Source organism: Staurois parvus, unplaced genomic scaffold, assembly GCF_062004578.1.
Source record: "Staurois parvus isolate SC_StPar_1 unplaced genomic scaffold, SC_StPar_1.0 ptg000955l, whole genome shotgun sequence".
Taxonomy (NCBI): Eukaryota; Metazoa; Chordata; class Amphibia; order Anura; family Ranidae; genus Staurois; species Staurois parvus.
The window spans coordinates 1,057,642-1,080,941 of record NW_028318751.1 but is presented as its reverse complement, the minus strand read 5'-3'; the positions used below and the strand labels follow the sequence as shown (position 1 = coordinate 1,080,941).

General features: G+C 41.0%; 1 protein-coding gene across 5 annotated transcripts in view; it reads left to right on the top strand.

Annotated features, from left to right (window-relative positions):
- Positions 1-23,300, top strand: part of CADM3 (cell adhesion molecule 3) — a 649,892-nt gene that overhangs the window by 433,714 nt on the left and 192,878 nt on the right. For all 5 annotated transcript variants that reach the window (XM_089656994.1, XM_089656998.1, XM_089656997.1 and 2 more), the window contains one exon: positions 3,971-4,141. In XM_089656994.1, coding sequence (XP_089513120.1) covers positions 3,971-4,141 — 171 coding nt within the window. The remainder of the gene's footprint in view (positions 1-3,970; positions 4,142-23,300) is intronic.

Here is a 23,300-nt window from a genome sequence, read left to right as displayed (position 1 = left end):
TACACCTGTTGTTACTTATGTTTATTAAATACTGTACCAAAAACAATTGCAGATTCACAAAGTTGTATAATGGTAGTGCACTAGGCATTGGCGCCCTCCTGTGTGTTTTTGCAGTTGTTTGAAGATTTCCTGATCTGCGGAGGACTGCATCAGATGGAGCATTATGTTTGAACACCATTAGGAGTACCTTTACTTGAGCGCCCCTGTGTTTTTGAGACTTAGTCAAATCGCAGCGTGTTCCTGCATCCTTCCTGGTGTGAGCCAGCCCTTAGTGTATATGATGAAACTTCAGTTTGCAAAAAAATCCCAATAACATGCAAAGAAAAAAATAAATACAATTTTACCTGCACATAATTAGACAACGGAAGTCACCTCACTTTTCCAAGCTCTAGGTGCATATTTGCATTGACAGAGAGGTTTTTTTTTGTCATAAGCAACACTAACCGTCCAAGTGTTCTAGGGCAGCTTGTGGAGGAGGATTTATGCTAAAATAAATATTTGTAGTGAGGGAGGAGATCTTCTCTGAGTGTGCAGGCTGTTGCCTATATTAAGGGATGACATACGCTGTACTCTTCAACACAGTGGCATCGATAACTCAGGGTAATTTGGAGCCGAACGTGTCTTTTTCATGCTTCATTTTTGAACATTTCAATTTTGGGTGTATTTGCCCTTTGATGTTAAAATCTGAAAACGTTGCTGGAAAAGCACAGTGTAAGTCCACTCACTGCTGAAGATCAAAGAGCCAGTTCCATCTCTTCTCTAAAACAAAGTGACTAACAGTTCTTAAGGCTTTATATTACCATCTTCGAGAGCTAGGAGTCAAGGTGACAGTCACTACACAAGCTTTAAAGGCTGCAAATACTAGCACAAAACTACTGGGAAGGACACATATTAAATACCAGTCTAAGAACATGTGAAGACAGTGTAAAGATTACAGATTCCTTAGAACTGGAAGGTCAAAGCTTGGGTCTGAGGACAGGCCCCAAAGGCAGTCCTATCTACATCCAAAAGCTGCTCTACAGCTGTTTGTTAGAAATATCACATTAATTTGATGCATTTCATAATATCATTGAATGTTGTATTCTTTTTGTATAGCTGTGCAATTATTGGATAGTAGCCAGTGGATTTTGATGGATACTTGTGAGAAAAACTACTTTAGCTCTTGTTGATCTTAAAATACTTTGAGCTTGTCCTTAATCTTCCATATCACTTTGATTGAAAATATGGAATAAATTAGAAAGAATTAAAGTGGTGGCCAAAAGATAGGCTTAGGGAGCTCCGGAGCAGTGTAACCTATTGAGGCTGCCCACCACCCTCTTATGCGCTAGCGTAGTGCAGTCCCCAAGCTGGTCCCGCTGTTTGTCCCAAGTTCTATTCCCGGAAGGGTGCATGGCAGTTTCTCAATCTCTTCACTTAGTAACCAGGCAGAGGTTTCTTTCTTTTTTTTCTCTTCAGTTTATTGGTTGAAGAACTGGGATGGTGAATGTGGTGCACCTTGGAATACTACAGAACTAGTGCAACTTTAACTGAGGACACTCTCTAGTGGAACAGACTGCTTTAATGTAGGCCTCGTTTACAGGAGGATGTGGACATAAAGCTTCAGGGGGATCCTACACTGAAAATAGCACTGAGCCAGCAAAAATCTGGAACAGGCTCTAGTAAGAGGGGGTAAACAGCATCAGTCTCTCTAAGATCTCTCTCAAGCCTTTACTCCCTGTGTTGCTGTATACATGGATGCCTCCTTCCGGTATCAGCCAAACTCTGTACTTTGAGCCTCCCATCCAGATCCTGGGTATACTTTACTTCAGACTCTTCTTCTAGTTTTACGTAGCATCCCCCCAGCTCTGCTGTTCTAGGCCCAAGACTATTTATGCACCCCTTGGCCCCCTGCTGGTCACCATCATGACCAGGGATTGGCTTAGACTGCATAAACATTCAGGCTGCCCATTTGACTTCACTTCTACATCTCAGACCTGCCCAGAGAGGTTTGGAATGCAGGGAGAAGCAATCAAACCTTCAGCCTCTAAAACCCAGAAGAGCCAAAATCAGTCAACTGGCTACAGAGGAACCATAAAACTACATTTGCCTAAACAAAACATTAACCTATCTGGGAGAGTGCTATACTAGATTCTTTGCTGTTTGTGTCCACCAGCCTCAGACACCTTGCAGTGCTCTTGTATCTCCCTGCCTGCCCACCACCTTCAGAAAGCTTCTATAGCAACTCTAGCACCTCTGCCAGCCCACCACCTTCAAATGACTTCTTTAGGTTTAGCTGCTATAGCTTACAGTTGGATCTTCCTGTCTGCCCACCACTTCCAGAGGATTTTATTTGCCACTCTAAGGCCATAGCTGTACTGTTGTTCCCTTCCTGCTTACCACTTTATTATTATTATTTATTAATACAGGTAATTATATAGCGCTATCAATTTACACTAGCTTTACACATATATATTGCACATTCACATCAGTCCTTGCCCTCAAGGAGCGTACAGTCTAAGGCAGCCTTTTTCAACTAGGGTGTCTTCTGGGTTTTTTAGGGGTGCCTTGGCAAAATGACTAAAAATTGCCCAAACATTGTGTAAAAGCAAGTGGGTGGATCAAGATTTCTTTTTTGTTACACAAAGCCACAGGTTTTCATTGTGCAGCTCTACAGCCTTTGTCACTGGGCAGGCCAGCCACAAGCATCCTAACAACTGCTGGCATCATTGGTTAATAAGGAGGACAATCGGGCACCTGCATGGCATCCTTACTTGACCCGCCGCACCCCTCTCTGTAACTTTAGTGGTGTGGGGGAGAGAAAATGAGGAAAATGAAATTCTGGAATACTAATCAGTACCAGTGTACAAGAGTGTATTTGCTTTGAAATAATAAGTCACTAGACTAGAACAGGGCCGTACTCCCAGTACTGGAAGTACAGCGCCATTCATGTCTATGCACATGAACAGCCCTGAATAATGTTCTTGGCCCCAGGAAAGTATGGAGGAACATGGAGGGGAGTGTAGCAGGCACTTAAAGAAAGATAATAGAGATTGGCCAGAAAAATCCATTCATGCTGATCAACTAACCTGAAACAGGCACAGCCAGGGAGCAGCTAGGATTTTAGTTGGACCCTTAATGAAAGAACATTCACTATTCTCTAATGTCAGTGGACACCTTTACTATTTCATTGCATTCAGCAATCTGTATATAAGAATTATTTTTAACGTGGACTGAGCTATAGTTAGGACTCTGGTTAAAGCAAACTTTAAAGTTGGATGGACAATAGTGGGCAGAAAAACATATTTAAAATGGAATGCACCTTCCCACTACCCTGCTTCATTCATTACAGATCTTTATGTTCTTGCATGCAGGGGGATACCTATAAGTCATAGGGGCCCCATAGCAGAAATTTGATTGGGACCCCAATTTTCAGTGAAATCTTAACAGTTCTTGACATTTTGTACCCCTGAAAACAAACCCCCATATCACTTTACACCTTCTACTTACTGATACTCTGGTGGTCCATATACTCCTCCTAGTTTCAGTTCTTTTACACTTATGGTTAGTATAAGCCCAAAATTACATTGGTGGTCAAGGTAAATGTCACTGTAAAAATTTGTGGTCAATGAAATGCTTCCTTTACATCGGTGGTAAATGGAGAAGAAATTAAATCTTATTTTGGTGCTCATAAAAAGTATCCTTGTTACATTTGTCGTTCTTGTAAATGCCGACATAGAGTGGGCGTGTTTAGAAAGGTAGTGTCACCATTGATGCAGAGGGTAACCTCTGGACACTTATATAATATATACTAAATAGAAATAATGTGAGTGTCTTATTGGCAGTAAGCCTTATTCCTTGGCCATTTTTGTAAAATGTACCACAGTTCTGCTTTAGATGGTGTGTTCACCCTTATAGCATTTTCTGAGAAATGTAATTTAGCATTAAGGCTTAATGTGCCATATGTTCCATTAACCCAGCTCTCTTCTTTTAGGAGCACGGAACTCTGAAACAAGAGATCCTAATGGCAAAACCTTCACCGTTGTCAGCATCATCAGTTTCCCAGTGACCAGAGAGGATGACAAGGCAGAGATCACCTGCACTGTTGGTCACGAGTCAATGCCCAACACATTTAAATCTTCCAGCCAGACTCTTCAAGTCTTATGTGAGTACCCTGATACCTCTTCACACATGTTTTTTTTTTTTTTTTTGGTTCTCTGGCCAAACTTTAGTTCTGGTGAGAATGTCATAGACAGTTTACATACCAGTCAACACCTTTAGCCAATGTATTGAATGGAATTAATGTCAGCAAAGCTGCAGAAATTAAACTGATTGACCAGTTTGGAAATGTTGTGCTGGTTCACAGCTTTGAGTACAGAATTGCTTTGAAATTCGCACACTATGTATGTACTGAGTGTATTCACTTTAGACTGAATATGTACGATGGCCCTATAATCTTTTAGAGGTTGAATCAGTGTTAAGTAATGTGTATATTACCATGGTGTGGCTATGGTTCTCTGATATCATTAGCAGTACATTTTTAAATGTTCAAATATCTGCTTACTAGTAGATATAATGAGAGAAGCCTGTTATTACTGTTACCAGCCAAAAATACCTATTTTTTGCCTCTCTCTAATTAAGTTTTACTTTCCTGACCTTATGACTAAGCTCTGCCAAATGCAGTTTCCCTGTCCAATAAAGGTACCCTTTATGGCCATTGGACAGTGGAATACTAGTTGGCAGGTCTTAGCCCTGAACACAGGCAAAGTCAAGTCTTAGTAAACAAGCAAAACACAGAGGCACAGCTTGATTGGAAAAAAAGAAAAATATATCTATATTGATTTATCTACAATTAGGTAGAATTTTTTTAAGTTTAAAGTTGTGCAAATGTTCACTTTAAGTACCCTGACTATCATATGATTTATGGCAGTTGAAGGCATAAAAAAAAAAAAAGAAAATGAACTTATGGAGGAGCTGTGCACGCATCAAACACCTCTGGGCCAAAATTTTGGAAACTTATTGCCTAGTAATGGCCCAATACCCCTCGATTAGTCCAACTGACCATACCACCTGGTCCCTATATCATGATGTCCAAAACCTTGTTCCATGTGCACCATAATTCCCAGACATTAGAGGTCCTAAACTGTCCCCCAAGCGAAGGACTGGGTCACCGAGATGTGCCATTTAATGGAAATGGAAAAACTGACTGCCTATCTTCACAACAGACCAATATAATGTGCTATGAAACTTCTAGAGTCTCTTCATGGATACACTGGGATTATGTCTCTCACTTTTGTATGATTTCCCTTTACCTGGACTTTCTATACTGCCCCTTAGATCACCATTCTAAATGGAGCCAACCTGAGTTCCAACGCAAATTGGGTCTCAGCAGAGAGGGGAAGAGAGTAGAGGAGCACACACTGACTGTCTGGTCTTACTGAACATTTGGAATGAGTACTGCCTTTCTTTTGTACTCGCTGGAATTTCAAAGCAACCAATGGGACACTTAGTAGCTTTACATGCAGGATCAGTGGTGGAGGTGCTGGTTCTAAGTACTGGGGCATTCCAGCTGGGAAAAAAAAATCTTGATTACTGTATTTGGCATATTTCACAAAGAAAGAATTGTTCCTCTGTACTATAGAAATGGGTTTATACCTTAGCTGGAGACTCTATGAATTATATTTATGAAAAATACTCTTATTTTGTCTAATATTATGAATATAGAATATTACTGGAATATCACACCAGTACAATGCATTAAAATAAAACAGGCTTCATTGTATAATAATATCTATAAGGTAACCTTTGACTATACAGCTGTACACTGTGCTATGTACAGTAACTGCATACAGGAATTGCAAGAGCTTACAGGGACATTTGACATTTACACATTGACATTTTCAGGGCCAGGTCCAGAACCCATCATTTGGGATTTAAGATTGTCCAGATAAGGTTCTATTTTCAGTCATTTCAAGTTCCATAACATTTATTCTGAATTGCATTTTAAAGCAGCTTTTTTTCTTCGCCCAGAGTGGTCTTGGCATTTATTTCACGATTGTAATTTTGAACTTTCGAGTTGCTATATTATTAGGGGTTTTTTTTTTTCGTATAGAGTATTTCTCTAAAAACCTATAATTAACCTATCACTGTTCACTGGTCTTTCATATCAACTACTGATACTTTCCACAATATTGCTTTACTGAGCAAGTAAACACCGAATGGATATCACAATAGAAAACAAAATTATTCAAGGGCATTTACTAATGTTGTATTTAGCTGTACTCTTTACTAGTGATGGCTGAACAACCCCATGTTCTGTTTGTGGTTAAACATTCGAACCTAATGAATATTCAAATGCAAACTTTGAACTCAATGCAAGTCATTGTAATCTATTGTCAATTACTGCGCCCAGCTTTGTCTTGATGACATCGACTCACCAAAATAATAAAAAACCCCATGCCTGCCGACCTGTGCACACCTGACAAGCACTCGCCACAATCTGACATTTGCAGGTCAGATGTAAACATTTGGGCGGAGCTAGTGGTGACATTGTGCTGTGATTGGCCAAAGCATTGCAACAAAGGTCAGGTGTAATGCTTTGGCTAATTGCAATGCACTGTGAGACGGATGAACAGCCAGCCAAACTCCCTTACCAAATTCAACTCGAACGTCAAACCCATCCCTACTCTTTACTATTCTTCATAATAAGATCTCATAATTCCCAGCACAACAGCTACAATTCAAGTCAGATTCAAGTGAAATACAGTCTGATTCTGACTTTATTCTACAACGTATCTATCTGTTTATCTATCCAAAGCATATGCACAGTAGTTTCTGTAGCTGCAATTGCAATAATACTTTACAAATATGTTTTAGCTATATTTTCTTCATACATTCAATTATTTGCTGTGAATAGCATTAAATATAACTAATTTTAATTGATTAGATTTAAAACTGTGTATTTTCATATAATTAAATGTATTGGGAAATTTATTTGATTATAATATTAACATTTTTTTTAATCTGGGTCATTTTATTTGTTTTTCTTATCAAGACATAAGACTGAATTGTTTTAAAATGGAAGTAATAAAGATACTTACCTAGGTGGATGCAGCATCAATCTAATGCTACATCTGTCACCTGCTGCTTTTAAGACTGAGAACTAAGCAATCAAAGACCACTGATTGCTCAGTTCTCAGCTCTCTCCTCTGCCCCTCCATCGCTCACTGGAGCATTGGGCTGAGGGGGGAGCAGGAGTGGCTGTCTCAGGGTTCAGCAGCTTGCTGAGAGGCTGAGCCAGCTGCCGGACTAGGCTTCTGGGTGGATCCCTACTTTAAAATTCAAGATCTTTCCAGACCCTGGACTGGCTGAAAATGGGTCACAGGAGTGCAGAACGAACTGCACTCCTGTGAACCATAGTAGAAGTAGGGCCAGAAAAGCTTAGGACTATACTTCTCCTTTAAGAAACAGGCACACCCAGCATCTTTGCTGTCAATAAAAGGTCAGAAATAAGACATTTCTCACAGCCACCGTCATTTAAACCTTCCTTGGAAGTTTGAATGTGGTTGGTGATGAGCAGAGAAAGGATGTTATATGGTGCTACTGACCGTCCTTGGATTTGTGCCTGCTTGTTTTGTAAAGGATTACACGGAATTCAGATTAAGGTGACCCTGTCAACTTCAAAAAAAGTCCAAATGAAAGTTATCTACAAGAGAAGAGAACTATACTTACCTTTACAAACACCTGCATCTCCCACCTGTTTTGCAGCCTCCATTAGTTTCTTTGGCATTCAACAACTCTAGCAGTGTCCAATGCCTTTGTCTCCTGCTGCATGCTTTGGTACCATCCTCTAACCTGTACGTCACTACAGGGCTCGGCAGTGAAATTGGGGTTAATGGATGGAACCACAGTGCACTGTGGGGGGACACAGGAACCTGACACTTCCAAGATGGTTGAAAACAAAAAACTGATGAAGACTGCAGTCCTAGAACAGAAGGATGGTAGGAGACATGGCCTGGTGAAAAAGTGAGCATAATCCCCCTTTTTTATACTTCCTTTATTGCTAAAATTATATGTACTACAATACACTATGTTCAAAAGGAACCTATCAGTCTTCTTTAATCTGGACATTGATTTAGGCTCATTGAATTTCATCATTTTCTACAACTGCAAATCTGTTAAACATTTTAAACTTTCTAAAGTACATCCCTTCCTAAGATCACACCCAACAAGATTGCTGATATTACCTATGTGTGATTGGACAAGCCTTTTCTATGTCCCTTTGTGATTCTGTTTTTACTTGGCAAAGGCGTTAATTATCCCAACTAGGGACCCTGCTAGTCACATCTGTATCATGACAATTTTTTCTCCATTTTGTCATGGAGGAGAAAGAGACCCATGTAATTCCTATAGGGAGCCAGATATAAATGGAGTGCAACTGCCTATCTCCTCCCACATCCGGTCAAGTGAGTAAAAGCAGACCTGGACATAAAGTTATTGTGTTCATTCTGATGGACTTGAATGATGTTTGTAGATACAAGGGGACACGTATGTGCTTACATCTGGCCACCCGTTGGAATAGTTTGCAGTCCCTTTTTGATCCGTGTAATCATGGGTCAGAAAGGACTGACAGAACACTCACATAAAAGGGGTCTAAGAACTCCCCCTAGCTCTAACCTTAATGCAAGTAAATTGAAATTAGGGTGAAATCCTTTCAGAGTGTAGCTCCCACACTGGATGGTAGTAGGGATACTAAAGAGGAAGAGTGCAGATGAGCATTACAGCAAATAAATGCATGTGTAAGTTTTGTTACCAGGTCATGGGGTCAGTGCATGTAGCTGAGAGTTATTTTTTCAGGTCATCCAGATTAGTTGTTGCCCATGGATGACTGCAGTGACGCCCCGAGTGTGATTGAGGTTTCTATCTATCCTTGCCATACATGGCACCAAGACAGAAATAAGAATCAAGAGGGACACACATTGCAATAAAAACACTCTTTTGTCCTAGTAAGGTAGGTAAAGACTAGAACCTTTTGATTTTAATGGCTGTCTTTGTACAGTTAAAATGTCTTCCTTCCTTCCTTTTCAGGTGACAAATCTCTTGAAAGAGATGTCCCTCATTGGTCAAGTTACTCTTGCCTGGGTTGTCCTGCAGTATCCCTATATGTGAATCATTTCATCATTGTATCGCTGTAATAGATGCTTGCAGTAGCACAATTGCTAGTGTATCTCATCTTTGGGTTGTTAAAAAAGGAGGTTGCCAGGTAATTGACTATGGCTTAAGGCAACATTCCAGACCTAACCTATATGTGCATATAAGCAATTCCTCCCAGTTTTAGAAACTGAAGCAAAATTGTAAATAGGTTATATTTAGGAATCTAACCACCTCTACATATTGTATTGTTCAGTTCTGAAACTGCTCCCCTCAGCTCTGAAACTATAGAAACATTTTTGTTTAGTTTGCAATTCTTCTGCACACCATCAGAATTGAAATATATAAAGAGAGCACAGCGTATGGACTTAGTGCTTATTTATATCTTCCAGGAATTGCCTAGTATAGTAGTCCACTCCATTTGTTTAGGGAGGTACATTGGAATGCCATTCAAAATGACCAATGATGCATTGTAATTGTCTGAATGAGCCCCTTAGGTCAGTAATTTCTTCATCTGGAAACCCATTTTCTTTGCCAGTTTGTAGTGCAGATGAAGTATTCCCCAACCCATGAATTATAGAATTCTTGTCTTTCACATATAGAAATGTATCAAAGTGTATCAAACTACCATGTAAAGAGGAACTCCATCCTATCCAGTAAAATTTTAATTTCTCCGCAAATTGTTCCTCTATTGTTCATACTAATCCATGGAGTCTAGTATCATCTTTCAGCCCCAAGGATTTCTTCTGCTCCCATGCCTCCGTTTCAGCACAAAATCTTGCACATGCACAAACATCTCAAGTCTCTGCAACGTCTGGGGGACAGGCCAGAGACCTGTGGCAGTGGTTGTGCACATATGCAAGATCTTGTGCTAAAACATTGAAGTACCTTGCCTCCTGGTATGTGACGTATACATCCAAGGAGGCATGGATGCTTCCACATGTCATCCTCACCTAGGCAATGACTGGGGAAGTGCATCCATTAAAAAACACAAAAAAGTATTCCATGGTAAAAAACAATCCAGTTAGGTAAGAGGAAGACGGGAGGAGGCAGGAGAGAGGAAGTGCTATTTGTGGGTATAGGTCCACTTTAAATTCAACCTAGCCTTGAAATTGTGTGCGACTTGTGGTTCATCATGAAGAGAAGGTGATTGCTCAGACTTCGGGAACCAGACCTAGCCATCCTAAAGCTAAGTGGACTTTTAGCCATCAAAGCCAGTGCAAACTGAAAAGTCAGTTTCTGTAAAGTCAAATTGCCCAAACAGATTGCTCTACTTTTTGGAGTGGATGTGGCCAATAAATAAAGGTCCTACTCTTTGGAACATATAACGATTTGCAAGAACACTAACGGCTCCAAGGTGGGCAGCAGAAGACTTGGTAACTTTAGCAGGTAGAGCTTATTGTTTGAGTTCCTAAAACTAGAATCCAGAGGCTAACTCAAATAATATTTATAAATAAAACAGCGCAAAATAGACCTTCATGCAAATTTAAATCACAAAACATAAATGTCCCATATTCATTCGTGCATATCTCTGTCAAAAAATCTTCAGGTTTTGGGGTGTCTTTCCTGAAGATTTTTTGACAGAGATATGCACGAATGAATATGGGACATTTATGTTTTGTGATTTACTAAATTTGCATGAAGGTCTATTTTGCGCTGTTTTATTTATAAATATTATTTGTGTTTTCACATTTTCTGCACAGCAGCAATTTAGAAGAAGGATACACATATTTTGTATTTGGCACTTTTTTGTTGGCGCAGGAATATCTTATTTTATGTTTCTGAGGCTAACTCAGCCCACCAGGCTCTTCCTTTAAGCGTAGTGCTTGCTGGATAACATTAGCAGTTAACTGCTTCATTTAAATTCCTAGTTTGATTTCCCTTTTGACCTTTGCAGTACAGGTAAATGCTGTCTAAAGGAAGACTGTTACATGAATCAGAACTAGGTATTATTGTTTTATATTGCTAAATGTAATTTGGCAAGTCTCCACTTCTTTCATATTGCCAGTTATACTGCGCTGAGTCACTGAGTGGGGTTTGTCAGCTCAACTGGCATGGAGCCCTGCAAGCCATCAGCATACAGGTAATAAATGGCTCAAAGTTATTGGGATTGGAATAAGGAAAATAATTTAGTTGACTGAGAAACTGTAGCTAGTTGGAAATATCTCTTAAAAGCTGTTTTTTTTTTCTTGCCATACACAAAATGATGCTTTCCGGGGCATATGTGCTGAGCTTGCAGTGTCAGAATGGATTCACTTGGCTTATCTCTGTCCATGGTGCTGAATGGAGCTGGATACTTGCTGGTACAGGCTTGAAGATTTTATTGTTCCTGAACTTCTGCAATTCCTGATTCATTTCCAAAGCACAAGACCACATTTTTTTGGTTGTTGTTTTGGAGATGTATTTGTCTCATACCAAATGACGTTTTTTTAAATAATACTTTTTTTTTCCTAATAAATATAGATTTAATGTGGTACCAGATTTGAATAAGAATTTTATTTTCTATTTATCTTAGGTATTTTAATTAGGTCAGGGGGTTAGGGGAACAAAGGGGACTTGCAGAATAATTATTATGGGAGGGGCAGTCCTTTGAAGTGTTCACCTGCTCACAATCATTAAGGCCCTTTAAGCACATCAGTGCACCATTATGTTACCATTATAGTGTTGCCATTATGTGGCTGCCCTCTCAAACTACAACTCCCAGGAATCTCAGCATTCTGCATTGAAGTCCGTGGGCTTGCTGGCTTTAGCTCTCCCCCTGTTGGCCAGAGGGGATTGGTGCAGCATAACATCAGTATCTTAGTAGAGGGAGAGAAGCCAAAACCAATAAAGGACAGTGTCTCGATCTCCATATTGCTGTAGCCCAGCACCTGGCTACAATAAAATTATTATTAGTATTATTATCATTATTAATAATAATAGTAGTATAATTGTTACTTTTACTTGAAAGTAATAGTTAATGTTGCTGTGCTATCCTGTGCTATTTCAGTTATTATATTACCAATTGGTTGACCTTCACTTTATTGGCTGTCCCCAACGACTGTTGCAATTATGTCTAAGCTAAACATAAAGTAGACCCTACATATGTAACGAATAATTTGTCCCTATATCATTACAAACGAAAAGAGAGAACATTTTTGAAACATTAACATATCATGAGATTAATAACAGGCGCATTTATCTAATTGCTTTCATATCTACAAAAACAAATTCCGACTATAGTTTTCTGTTCTGATGATATTTGTTCCCAGTAGTTCAGCACCTGAGACTAAAGAACCAACAGACCTGAGAAAACACTCTTCAGATCTGCCACTTTGGCCAGATCAGGTGGTGACCCTATATCTGTGAACCTGTTTGATGCTGGCTAGCCAGGAGCTCAGAAGAAGAATGATCGATCAGGTAGCTTTGAAAACCTGTTGCATCTTTGCCCTGCTAACCCTCCCTCTCCCCACGCAGGCATAAAAATGAATGCTCACCCAAGCTGAGTTTTTATGTTTATGTAAGAACTATCGGATAGCATTGCCTGAGGGTGGTCAGATTGTGCTGCACATCTGGCTGTTCTCCTATTCTATGGGAAGCCTTTTTTTCATGGTGATCCTTTGTTACAACGCCAACTCCATAAACATACAAGACAGCACGTGACAGTAAAACCAGACAATGTTACCACAAAGACAGTGAAGTGACAAAGGGAATTATGTTGCTGATCCATCCAGCAATTACAATGCAAACAGCTCTTCAATTATTGATTTTTAAGTTCTTTTATATACTGGGTACTAGTTACATTGCGGAAGGAACTGTTATATTGTGGATTATACCATAGCTATGTATTCAAAATGTTCACTTACAGGCAACTGCATTGAGAAACAGCAGCCAAACCTCATATTGTAAAGTGAATCTATGGCCTGGCTGTGGACATTTCCATATTTGCAAATTCTTAACAAGCAATACATAACCTATAAGACAAATCCCTACTGACCTCTGTAGCTTTAGGAACTATGGAGCAGTTCATTACAAATGAGAAACTGTACCATGTTCTTCACAATTTCTTAATACTCTTAAAGCGAACCTTTTGTTATTTTGCATGTTATAGTTCCTTCCTCCCTCCTTTCACATTTTTGGAGATTTTTGTTTCTTAAAACCTCTTTTGCAGTGCCCAACCAGCACTTCCACCATTCTTGCATGGAAGACAATGCCATAGCCCTGGCTGCCTGCATCCTCCTGGGATACCCAAGTCACAGATCTGGGGAAGTTTTGGGGTATCTAGAGCACACTGTCCCTGTGCAGTGGGGTGTCAGTGAGGTCTGGCTGCAAGGACTCATAAGAGACAGCCGACTCTCTGTGATATAAACAAAGAACATGGTGGCTCAGGACCAGGCATATGCCGGTGGAGTGGCGAATTACTGCAGGTCAATGCACAGGGGCATTGAAGTTCCTTTTTAGGATTTTTGCAATTTGAGCAAGCATCTAATAATCATCCAAGGATATCTAAACCCAATAACAAACTTTTAATTTAGCCTGGCTTTACATATATGTGGGGCCAGTTTGCAGTGCAATTTGTACGTCTGGTGTGAATTCGTTCAGTTAATCAGGTGCCATTCCAATTCGAATTGTTAAAATGTACGACATTGGAAATCGCACCTGAACTGGGCTGAAAATCGTACCAGATTCTTTTTTAAATCACACGGTTGCTGGAACGCACATATGTGAAACGCCTCCATAGAAAATTATACTCCATAGAAAATATACTATCATGCGCATCAGATGCCGTTTAAAATGCATCCAATTCACATATATGTGAACCGGGTCTTAATGCAGCTTGCCAGTTATTAGATGTGGTGGTTGCACAGGTTTTCAATTTTAAGAAAGTACAGAAAATACCTGTTGATCTTGCCAGAAATGCAGTGTCCTTTTCAGTTCTTATTTAAACTGAAAGCATAAACTATGTTATATTCTTCTTTTAAAACCTTAAAAATGAACTACGCTATGGCTATACCAAATCAAAACTAAAGTAGTGTCAAAACTTAAAATAACTGGTGCAGCTGCTCAAATGTGTTCCACTGTTACTCAAAGAAAAATTCCTTTAGACCAGTGCTCAACAGTATACAATACCGAAACAAGCAATATCCAAATGTCTAAATAAACCTTCAGTCCATAGTGATATATACAGTATGTGTGTTCTTACAGGGCTCTGTGCTCAAACAACATACATTCAAATAGACCTTCAATCCTTAATAAAATGTGTATCAAACTATACAGATTGTGACTGGTGCTCTTTACAAAGTGCTGTTCAATCCATGACCTCCCTTTTCTTGGCCACACTCACCAGATTAGATGGACCCCTTGCTCTCGCAACAGAGTAAAGGAGCGCTTTATCTGGTGGTGGGTAAGGATATCTCTTCTTTCGTTTTTTTACTTTTCCTTCATACTGTACACTTAGCATGTCCTAATATCTCATGGAAATCAAAAGGATAGAGGAGGCCCCCATAGCATAATACTGCCTTTATTATAAAAGTAATTAAAAGTATTGCACTTAAAATAAGTAAAAACAATGAGCTTTAAACTTGCCTGGCTCTGAAGATGCCCAGTGGGAGGGGTGAAACGCGTTGGGTGGAGCTTCCGGTTTTTGGTGACGCCGCATCCTGTCTGGTGGAACTCACATGAACAGCGGTGCTCCAAGATTGTCCTTATTGCCCCGCAAGTTTGAAGTTCATTGTTTTTTACTTATTGTAAGTGCAATACTTTTAAATACTTTTATAATAAAAGTAAATCCCAATATGCGTATATTGATTGGTTTGCATGAAAGTTATAGTGCCCACAAACTATGGTATATATACTGGAATTTGTATTTATTTAATTTTTTTTAATACTACTAATGGTGATCGGTGACTTATAATGGGACTGCGATAGTGCGGATGGCAATTAGACACTAACTGATGCTGGGGAGAATGGACTAACTGCCATTGACATCACCAGTGACATTAAATTGGTTATAAAGACTTAAGGTTTTTTACTTTGATGCATTCTGTGCATGAAGGTAAACAATATTCTGTGTTCAGCAGCTCCCCAGCCCCCCTAATACCTTCCTAAACCCCGTGGCAATCCAGTTATGTGCCTCGGCTCTCCTGGGATTGTCCTCCTTCATTGGCTGGGACAGTTGCTCCTGCTGCTGTCAATTACAGCCAGTGAGCCAATGAGGAGAGAGAGGGGGCAAGACCAAGCCACGGCTCTATGTGTGAATCGATACACAGCTGGGAAGTGAACCTGTTGCTCTGGGGGCAGGGGCCAGGAGCACCAGTGAGGGATCTGGGAAGAGGAGGACCAGGGCTGCTCTGTGCAAAACCACTACACAAAGCAAGTAAGTATGACATGTTTGTTATTTTTTTAATTGCTGTTAATATTACTTTAATAAAGTGATCAGTGATAATATTATACATTGTCACTGTAGAAATGACACTGGCTGGGAAGAGGTTAACATCTGCGACAATCAAGGGGTTAAATGTGTGACTAACTATGTGTAATGTGTGTAAAGTATGCTGCCTTTACTAATAGATCTCTAAGTTTATCATCCCTGTTTTACAGGGATGAGAAACTGAGATTGTTCTTTCTGCACAGAGCTCTGTGTTGATTGTCAACACAGGGCTCTGGGCTGTGATTGTACACAGCCAATCAGCAGGTCCTGGCCGTGAGTCATTGGCTGGGACTTCCTGACAGGCTCCCACTGTGTACAATCACAGTGGGTGCCAGCCGAGGAGTACACATGCACAGGCCTTAAAGCCTAGAAGTAGGCATTGACATACGGGTTCTGTCGCTTTGCGTGCAGTGAACGCCCATTCATGGTACATTGTGGGCAGGCAGTAAGTGGTTAAAGAAGGATATAAAATTTGAACACACTAAATTTTAACTTTAAATGTGCTTTTCATTCTGGAAAAAAAAACATATTCATTGTAATATGCATGTGCATCCAGAAAGTGAACATAGAATTCAAGACATTTACATGGTAACCAAATTAAAATTGTCAGGGTTTTCATACAAAATTTCTTGAGTCCATAATGGTATTATCAAATGCTCTGACAAATTATTTTTCTGAATTTCCGTACCGACCTTCAAAATACATTTTACTGGTGTATGGTCAAACCCTCCTATCCTTTACAGCAAAAGGAAGCTGCCATCTTAGCTTCTGTTTGATGTGCAATTGCCATGGTGCTGCACATGTGATCAGTTATAACACCAGCCACTTGACAGTTCAGTTGAGAGCATAGGCAACTGTGAGAGTTGTCATTCATAACATGCCTCGAATGTAATTGTTTTGGGAAGTTATATTGATGAGTTTAGTTCCACCTTATGGCAGCCGGCAGGGCAGCAATTGTCCCACTTCAGAGGATCTCTCACTCTCAGCTTTGATTCTAAGTTATTTTGGATGAGGACAATTTTGGAGCTAAGCCTATATGAGGGACAATTTAACATTTATAAGTCTTCATTCCTGCTAGAACCACTCTACCTTTCTACTCGACTGAATTGGAACTGGACAGTGTTTGCCCACCATAATGACTTAATCACCTACCTTTTGAACCCTTGGTGCCCATCCTGCAGCCCAGGGGCTGAATGTGGCCCTTTGGCACTTTTTGTTTGGCTCTTGGGTCCTCTGCAGACACTAATCTGTATTTTCCTTTTTCGCTGATATAGTTATGATTTCTAGCACTCTCATATAACATGTCTCCTGTCTATTCTCCTGAGGCATGTCCCCACTCTCCAACAACTCCTATAGTACAGTATGTTTAGTCTCTGAAAGTGTCCTGCACCACGTTCACAGTCTCTATTTCTTTTATTGTATCCACAGTCTCTGACTATCTCCTGTATTGTATCTTCAGGCTCTTACAACCTCCTGTGTCATGTCTGCAGTCTCTGATCATCTCCTGTTTCATGTCCACAAGTTTCTGACTATCTTTTGTATAATATCTGCAGTCTCTGACTGTTTTTTGGTATCATGTCTGCAATCTCTGACCAACTCTTGTATCATGTTCATAGACTTTGACTATATCAGTGGTCTCTAAACTGCAGCCCGGGGCAAGATGTGTCCCTTTGCTTGCTTTTATCTGGCCCTTGGGGCACTATTTAATTCACTGATACCAACAATGCGGCACCAAAGAAGGGGGCACAATTCCTCCTGATGGCACCAACAATCGGGCCCAATTCCTCCTGATGACACCAACGATGGGACCCAATGACATTAATGATGGGCCACAATTCCTCTCAATGACACCTACAATGGGACCCAGTGACATCAACAATGTGGGGCACAATTCCTCCCACTGACACCAATTTATCTTTTCCCACTGATGTCGGGATCTTCTCTAATCCTACTCCAGAAAACTGGCCCTTTGTTTAGAAAGTCTGGCGACCCCTGGACTATAACCTGTTGTGTATCTGTTGTCTCTGACACTGAACATGCACCAAGTTTTATGTGCAGCCCTTCAGTGATGTTGGGAGCCACTTTTGAGGCCCCCATTTTAAGCAAGTTGACCACCACTACTTTAGTCTGCTTGTCAGATTTAGAACACTGAATGCGGAAGATGGAGTTCCATTCTGGTGGGGTCAAGGCTTGACTCTGAATCAGGGAAATCAGAGCATACAACATGTAGACATTACACATTGGATGTGGGACTGCGGAAATCCTTTAGGAGGGCTTAAGAAGACACTTGCAGGAAGAGTTTGATGTATGCTCTTTATCGTATTCCATTAATTAGAGATATGACATGTTCACTTAAAGTTTAACATCCCATTGAACCTATAGATAGATATTTTTAGAGCACGTAGAATTTTAGATGTAAAAAAAAACCATAACATGACAGAAGTTGTTTGTCACTTTATGTCACTTCATTATTCCTCATCTTTCTCTTTGTAGATGGTAGGCAGCCCCTTGCTGTGAACTTCAATAGACTTGTTGTCATGATGTTCTGTGCGAGCACTAGGAAGAATGGCTTCCACGCTGATCAAATACTTGTTTAGATATATTTCTTCTGAAATGACTAGTCTCATAAATAAACTGGTAATTTACATTTAAATTTAATTAAATAAAGATTGACATTAGGATTGAGACTGACCGGAGGAGGGATGAAACTAAAAACTCCATTGCAAAAATTGTTCCTTGATCTTCCACTATTACGATCTATTTGCAATATACAGATCCTTTAGCAAGAGGCGGGACACTCCCTCTTCCATGTCACATTTTCGCAGGTTACCTACTGATATTCAATTACACAGAGGCAGCTAAAGATGAAGATCCAGCCTGTCACGTACCTGGATAGTGAGCCTGATGTGAAGAGGCAGGCCTCCCGTACAACTCCAGCTCAAGGACTGCTGATGATGAGACAGCGGTCGCAGGGGCACGGTGGGGTTGAGTGCCTGTGATCAGTCCAGTAATAGCTGATGAGTTGTAGGCAGGGAGCAGGGTTCTGATGTAGCCGTGCTGGATGGATGGATACTCGAGAGCTGCGTGCTGAGCATGCAGGGTCAGATGAGCTGGGTTCGGTATCGGTCAAGCAGATCAGGCGTAGCCTCCCTGGTGGTATTCCCGAGTGTAGCTCGGGGTAAAGTTTCAGTACCACAAGCGGTAACCCCGAGCTATACTCGGGCTTACCATGCAGCGCTGCTCCGGGATCTGTTCTTCTCTTACCTTGTCCTTCACTCCCGCGATGTCCCTCCTGCAGTGTCCCCTGTAATGTCCTCCGGCGGATGCCGGCATCTGTCATCTGGGTTCCGTCCCCTGCGAGCATCGGGACGTACGGAGGACGGAACGGCGGGAAATTTGAAAATGGCAAAAAGTGACATTCACTAAATACACTAAAATCACATAGTATAACATTACTGTATCAAAGCATTTCACATACATTTTGTCCCGAGTGCTTTGTCCTGCGCCCTGGCTGCATTTTTACTGTTCTTTCTGCCTGGAAACTGAGAAACGTCCATGGCGTCCAAAAAGCGTCCCTTTAGGCCAATAGCAGTTTTAGACCAGCTAGAGAACAGCGATAGTAAATCAGAATCACTTGCAGCATTGAGTGATAATGATTCGTGGAGAAATTTGTCAACAGACACTGAAGACAATTTTGTGACTTTGCTCAGTGATGTGTGAACTTGGCGCTATATTTCAAATTTCAGTGTTTTTGGTTTGGTTATATTATTGAATTACATTTATTATTATTATATTATTATTTTTTATGATTATTTATTAAATTATAATTTATGATTTCGTGTTTCAAATTGTAACATACCGGGGATGTTTACTAGACTCTTGTTCGGACAGATATCAGTGAGTTATTCCTAAAAATGACAGGCCTACAATAAAAAAAATACATATTTCCATGCAAAAAAATGTACCGCTTTGATCACAGAAATATGGACATAATCAGACCGTTAGGGACGTTAAGCGGCAGGAGGAAGAGTAGTCGGGTCACAGGCCAGGTCAGCAACGGAAGATCAATCAGACAGGAGCGGAGACAGAAGAATAATCCAAGACAAGCCAGAGGTCAGGGCAGGAAGCAATCAAGCAGAGATCAGGAACAGGCTGGTTCGGTATCAGGAGACAATCACAGGAATCAGGAAACCCGAGCAGGGAAAAGACCGTATGGCAATGGGACAACTACTGCAGCCAGTTTAGCACTTTTGGCGCCAGCATTAGTGACAGGCGTGCGCCCGTATGCCCGAGTGCGCATGCGCGCGCCTATGTCCAAGTGCCTGCACATCTGTTCGGCTCGTAAGGACTCTGCGCATGCGCATATTTGTGAGCTGTGGAACTTCACCTGCACTATGGGCAGGCCTTTCCTGACACAGCCCTAGGAGTATTGATCATGCAAAGAAATATCTACACATTTCCCTAAATGATTAGTTTTTCAATTAGATTTTCGGTAATAGATTTTCCTGGGTGATCTCTGTTGTTTCCCCCAGATAAGGCCAGCTCCAAAAGTGTCTGTTAAGTGCTGAACATGCATGCTTGGCTAAAACACAAAGGAAATATTGCATTTCAGATCCAAAATGTCTGAAAACACCTACATATATATGGTAAATTTGTTTATTTGATGAAAACCTGCGTAAATCCTGCAGCTCACCTAGGTGTGCCCATGTTATAGAGAATCCCTAACATTATGGCAGTTCCTAATATTTAACTCTCCCTCCTTGCCTGAACCCTGACAACTCAAAGTGAAATTGAAGTCTACATTTTTTTTTTTATAAAAAAAAAAAAAAAGTAACATTTGCCTGCTCATTGATATTGCACAGAAATGCACTCCCCTACTTCTTTATCTGGTGCTGTCAGCCTCCTGTAGCAAGCCAGGTGTTAAGGAGACACCTGTGCATACATGGTAAGTTACATAGTTAGCTGAAAAAAGACAAACGTCCATCCAGTTCAACCATTAAAAAAAAAAAAAGTTATAATTCTATACCCACAGTTGATCCAGAGGAAGGCAAAAAAAACAGCATAGCATAATCCAATTTGCTCCTGTAGGGAAAAATTTCTTCCTGATTCCCTGAGACTTTAACTATAAATGTTGGTATCCAGTTATATTCTGTGTATCTAAGACATCCAGGGCTTTTTTAAAGCAATCCACTGAGCTGGCCAGAACCAACTCTTGAGGGAGTCTATACATGCTCTCAAGCTGGGCTGTCTGTGTCCATAGATGCACACAGTGCCAATAAGCCACGCCCCACTCACTTTTCACAGGAGTTTGATGCCAGCAGGAGCCTATGGCTCCTCTGCCCTCAGTTTCAGCTTTGAAAGCAGGAGGTGATGGGAACAGTGCTGGAGCGGTGACATGGAGCCAGGTAGGTGTTTAGGAATGAGGGGGTAGGAAAGGTAGTGGGGCACTCAATGAGAAATATGGGTCACACAAAAAAATTATACTCACCTAGGTGAATGCAGCATTGGACTGATGCTAAATCTGTCCTCTGCTGCTTCTGAGATAAGAACTGAGCGATCAAAGACTGCTGTTTACTCAGTTCTCAGCCTTCAGTGAGATGAGAGCCAGCAATTGTCAGCACAAGGGTGTGGAGGGGGTGGGAGCAGCTGGCTCAGGCTCTTAGAAGGTCACTGAGAGGCTGAGCCAGCTGCTGGTCCAGGCATCTGGGTGGATCTTGACTTTAAAGTCTAGATCTTTTCTGAGCCTGGACTGTCTGAGTGATGTCAGCCAACAATGGTCTCTTATCCACCCCCACTATAATCAACACCTACAGTAGGAGCCTATGCATAGCAGAGATTAAATACTGCTTTCTTCTAAACTCTGTAGTATTTATTCCACACTGTGCTTGCATTCTCCTCCTTAAAAAATATAGATTGCAATGTGAAGACTGCATAGGCCTACGGCATGTTCTCTGCATTGCACTGCACTGGGGAAAGACTAAGGCTGCATTCACAGTTGAGCATTTTGTAGCCTGAAGCTCAAAGCTCCAAAAATGCTCAAACTTAAAAAATCAATTGTTCTCTATGGTGCCTGTTTGTGCGATCAGGTGTGAACAGGCACCATAGAGAACAATTGATTTTTTTAAGTTTGAACATTTTTGGAGCTTCAAGCTGCAAAATGCTCAAGTGTGAATGCAGCCTTAGTCTTATGGCTTTGACAGGTCATGTGATAACATCTAACTCCTAAATGAGTCCTTAACACACAACCTCTGACAACACATAACCACCCCTTCTTTAAATTCTAACCCTAGCTTTGATTACAAAATTTGATCTAAAACCTATAATTCCTGACAATAAGGAATCCGTAGCGGTTTTGTCACTTGTGATGACTTGCCAGCAATAAAATATCTCCTAAGAGTCCGCTTACCTCCTCCTATATATAATCACAAAAATAAGGACCCCCAAATACAACCCAATAAAAAGTGTCACTGCGGGCTTCAACATAAAGTTAACCCAAATATGATATATACAACAATCCTAAAACTGAGGTGCTGTGAGCTTAATAAATCTTTTAAAAAAAGGTAACACCACAGTGCTATAACTTTGAAAACAGTGTCAGTCCATCATAAGATAGTCCCATATGAATTCTTCATGAAAACAACAGCAAATCGTGATAAATGTTCAAACAGGTGCTCCAGTGCTCAAACCTCTCCCTCAGCACACTAGAACTCACCTGATATACAGTAAATGCCTCTCTTTTCACATATCAGCATATAGCACGTGTGTCAGGGCCTGGACTTGAACCTGGGACTTCTACTGTGTCAGGCAGTAACTCTTCTCACTGAGCTACCTAGGATGCTGGACAACACTCTGCCTCTTCTATTGGATAATACTGCCTTGTGCCTTGTTTGCTCTTGAACCTTGAACCTCCCATGAACTTCCTATATAAGCCATGTCCTTGGACTTCCTCCTTGCCAGATTTTTGTGCCTTTCCAGCCAATATCCCGCTACTGTTCCTGCTGCTGTCTACACCTCCGCTACTGATCTTTGGCTTGTTCCTGACCACGATTCCGTTTCATCCTAACGTACTACGATTGATCTGCTACCATTTGTGACTGACCCTTGGCTTGTGACCGACTCTGCTTTCGTCTGATCCCTAACCTGTTGATCCGCTATTGGTTCCCAGTCTGCTCATTCCCTGGTGGGGTGATCCTGAGATCTGTGACCTGGTATTAACACGCAGCCCAATCCATCTCCACCATTAGGAGCTCTGGTGAATACCGGTTAATACTTAGACCCCGCACCTCAGGTGAGCCTGCGTCATTCCCAGGGGGATCCGCTGGTGTACCTATCCTGCTGGTTCCAGGTAAGCCTTTTACTGCTATGGCAACTGGTCTCTGAATCTGACCTTACACCGTGACAACGTGTTGACAATAATTCCATGTTACATGGCTTCCGGTCCTCACTCATAATCTAGTAGGGCTCCCCATACGATACATAAAAGAAACAGAGGCTCCAATAGTGTAAACCCATACAGACAGTACCCTTTCTTTAAAGTTAGAACTACTCACAAGATTAAAATACAATAAATCCAGCTTGGATAGTGACGCAGCAATAACTTGCATCAAGTACCATCCAAGGTATTGGTCTCACCAAACCTCCAGTACGTCACTTCTGGTACAACAGCTGACGTCACATACGGTTGCCCCTCGGCCATGTGAGGTCTAATCAGCTGTAAATTGCCAGTATGACACCTCTAAGACTAACCTAACATAAACCCTAAACT